At 40.4% G+C, this 3,420-nt stretch overlaps 1 protein-coding gene across 2 annotated transcripts; it reads left to right on the top strand.

Annotated features, from left to right (window-relative positions):
- The first annotated feature begins 316 nt into the window (after nt 1–316).
- On the top strand, nt 317–3,101 carry LOC121317993 (protein LLP homolog). Of its 2 annotated transcripts, XM_041254125.1 has the most exons (4): nt 324–399; nt 897–931; nt 1,459–1,683; nt 2,210–3,101. In XM_041254125.1, the coding sequence occupies exons 3-4, from the start codon at nt 1,470–1,472 to the stop codon at nt 2,371–2,373; spliced, it is 378 nt and encodes a 125-aa protein (XP_041110059.1). In that variant the 5' UTR covers nt 324–399; nt 897–931; nt 1,459–1,469; the 3' UTR covers nt 2,374–3,101. The 2 variants fall into 2 exon arrangements, with proteins under 2 accessions (XP_041110060.1, XP_041110059.1); XM_041254126.1 differs by lacking the exon at nt 897–931 and having other exon boundaries at nt 317–399.
- The last annotated feature ends 319 nt before the right edge of the window (nt 3,102–3,420 follow it).

Below are 3,420 nucleotides of genomic sequence, written 5' to 3'. Positions count from 1 at the left end.
TAATTTATTTAAAGGCCTGTTAAAAATAAATAAATAAATGCATTACTATTATTAAGAAGGTACTAAAAACAGAGTAGTCGCTACACAGCGCCGCCTTGTGGACAGAGAAGCGCTTTACACCACTCATCTGACACAACACGCATTTAAAGGCTTATATATATGTGTGTGTGTGTGTATTCTGATTAATGTTGAATTGAATCTTGCTTTCAGTTCATTGAACCCTTTTCAGCTGTTTTAGAAAGAACAGTTACTGTATTACTATTCTTTCAATTTTTTTGCGGGTCTGTAAATCCTTTGCTTTTATAGCCCTGCCTTCTGCACCCAGAACGCTTTACGGCTGCGGTAAAACCCCACGTGTAGCCCAGGAAGTCTGTGTGGAGCAGTGTTTGGTGTGATTAAGTATGTATAGTATTTATAGGACTTAACTGGGTTGCTTAAAGTCTAATGTAGTTTAAAACATACCACCGTAGATAGGCATGCTGCGGATTCAGTTGAAATATAGTATATATGACGGGTTTCATAAGCAAACACAAGTACGGGGATGTTTTGTCTTAGTGTGCTGTTCAAGATGTGGTTTTTTCATAATAAAAAATAATTTAATTCATGTAGTCTTACGGGTGCTTTTTGTCTTTCGATGTTGGAAAGAAAATAGCCAATAGCTTATGTTTTGTTTTACTCAACGCTACGTTCGTGAAACAAAACTTGCTATGCAAGACATGTATTTTCAAACAGCCTAATAGTATTTCTGTAGGTAGCTGCGACATGCAGATCACAAACCGGACTGCGAGAGTGCCTGCAGCTGAAACTACCCTAAAGAAAATCAATATTTGTTCCAACAAAATGAAAAAATAGCTTAATAGGAATGATATCTTTGGCTTTGCTTGCTTGTCTTACAGACAGTGAAAGGTCCATTGAGAAGACGAGGGTGGAGGTGGGTTTGTTTTAAACCAGATTTAAGGCAGGTCATCCACATAACTAACAGGGAGATTGGAGGGTAGACCGTGTCTGCTACACAGCAAAGAGGATACTGATGGCCTTACACAGGGCTGTAAACAAAACTCATATTGCATAGCAGTTTCACCCATTCCAGGTTTGCTTTTCAATGTGTTCAGTTTTGGTTACAGGCTAAACTGCAATCCCAGCTTCTGGTTTTGTATTCTGGGAGGATGCTAAAGAAATGCATTGCTGTCTTTAATTTGTTGTTGAAGAGCTTGGAGTTGGTGAGACACAGTAGGAATTAAAGTGGTGTAAATTCATCAGGGAAATGAGTCCCATTGCATAGCAGTTTGATCCATTCCAGGTTTTACTATGAGTTTAAGACGCACCTGAGCGTGTTGCCTACACACTGTGGCTAATGAAGCTCGTAGTAAATCCCGGACTGGGTGGTGGGTGGAAACTGCTATGCAATAGGAGTCTTATTCCCACCTCTGGACTGACTCGATTGTGTGTTGTCTTCAGATTTGTGAAAAATGGCAAAAAGCTTACGGAGCAAGTGGAAGAGGAAGATGCGAGCTGAGAAGAGGAAGAAGAATGCCCCCAAGGAGCTGGCTCGTCTCAAAACTGCCCTGGCTTTAGATGGCAAGGGGGACATTTCCATGGAAGATGTGAAGGAGATCGCAACTGTAGTGCCAGCTGCGAAGCTGAAGGAGAAAGCGAAAGATGCAGCGATGGAAGGAGAAGACGGTCGGTTCATTTGTTTATCTCGTACGCAGTTCAACTTGACAATACTTGTGCCGTTTGATCAACGGCATACGAACTGCATATTTGTTCTTTATTAAGAGTAACAGTAATACATTCATCGACAGGGATGGAAACAAAGACTCCCGTTATACAGCAGGTTGATCCATTCCTGGTTTTACTATGAGTCTAATAGGACATACCCAAACATACCTGGGTCTAAGTTGTTTTGTGTGAAAATGCGTTTTGGTTTCATATAGAATCCTACACATGTGTCAGACTATAAGCTCCTCCATGTTACAAAGATAAGACATTTGCACAGCAGTTTCACCCAGTCCAGGTTTTACTACGAGCTAGATTAGCCCCAGCGTGTAGCTAACAAGCTCAGGTGTGTTTTATTAAGCATAGTAAAACCATGAATAGATGACACTGCTATGCAGTGGGAGTCTTATTAACAGCTCTGTTGTTGAAGTGCAACATAAACACATGGCACGCAATGTTTTCTAATTTCACTTTCCTTATCTACCTTCAGGGGGCGCTACTGAGATGGACACAGACAGCAAGCGAAGCAAAAAAACTCAGCTGGACGAGCACGGGCAGTACCCCATATGGATGAACCCGAGACAGAGAAAGAGGCTGAAGCAGAAACGCGGGAACCAGGGCAAAGCAAAGCAGCAAAAGAAATTGGCTTGGTAGATTGATTCTTTGAAAGTGAAGAAATCTGTGAGCTGTATGTTGTGTTATATTTGCATGGAGTGTTGGTGGTGATGGTCGTGTCTTTTTAAAATGGAAGGAGTATAGAAAAGTAACGAGCATTTCTTTAAACGGCTCAGTTGCATTTTGGATTTCTGTAAAGATAAGTGTGGACACTTTGAACATGTTCCAAGAGGCTACATTTCTAGGATTATGGGACTGTCAAGGGGAAAAAAAAATCTGGTATGCATTACAGTGATGGCAACAAGACTCCCATTGCGTAGCAGTTTGATCCATTCATGGCTTTACAATTGAGTATAAGAAGACATATCTGAGCTTGTGAGAGCTATACCGTGTGGCAAATCAGGCTCCTAGGAAAACCTGGAATGGGTGAAACTTTTATGCAATAGAAGTCTTATTTCCTTCCCTGCATTAGTTAGATCTCCTGCCTTGTTAATAGAAAGCTGTATGCCCAAAGCGATTTTTAATCAGGATCTAGACTTTTTTTTCCCTGTTCTATGTTATCCGGAATATTAATTATTAATTTGACAAATGATTTGAACTTGCTGCTTGGTCGTGGAGAATGAATGGTGTAGACAAATGCAGTCTTTATGCTAAACGAAGGGTCTGATACACCTTATAACTCTCCATAGGTGTTTGTTAAAATTCCCATGTGGTATAATAACTTGTAAACTTCAGTACATTTTGAAATAAATGTATTGCTCAATGTAGGATTACATTGTACAGATTCTTGTAAGTTTTTTTTTTGGATACTTCACCATGCACCACTGGTATGCTGGTATTCGGAATATCCCATTTGTATGTAGCAGGGTTCTGATAAGGAACAAAACTGCACTATTTTGGAATCGCAAATTCTGAAAACTGATATAAAAACAATGATGTGGAATTCTGCCACTATTTCCAGCTAACCAATTAGTAATGATCAACCCCATCTTGTGCACAGCAATGTATTTTTCACTTTTTCCACAAAGTGCCAGATCACTTCCCTCAGCTCCCACTAGATGGCAGTAGACCCAGCACAAGGCCAGG

The sequence above is a fragment of the Polyodon spathula genome, chromosome 7, assembly GCF_017654505.1.
Source record: "Polyodon spathula isolate WHYD16114869_AA chromosome 7, ASM1765450v1, whole genome shotgun sequence".
Taxonomy (NCBI): domain Eukaryota; kingdom Metazoa; phylum Chordata; class Actinopteri; order Acipenseriformes; family Polyodontidae; genus Polyodon; species Polyodon spathula.
This window is presented reverse-complemented; position numbering and strand designations above follow the sequence as displayed.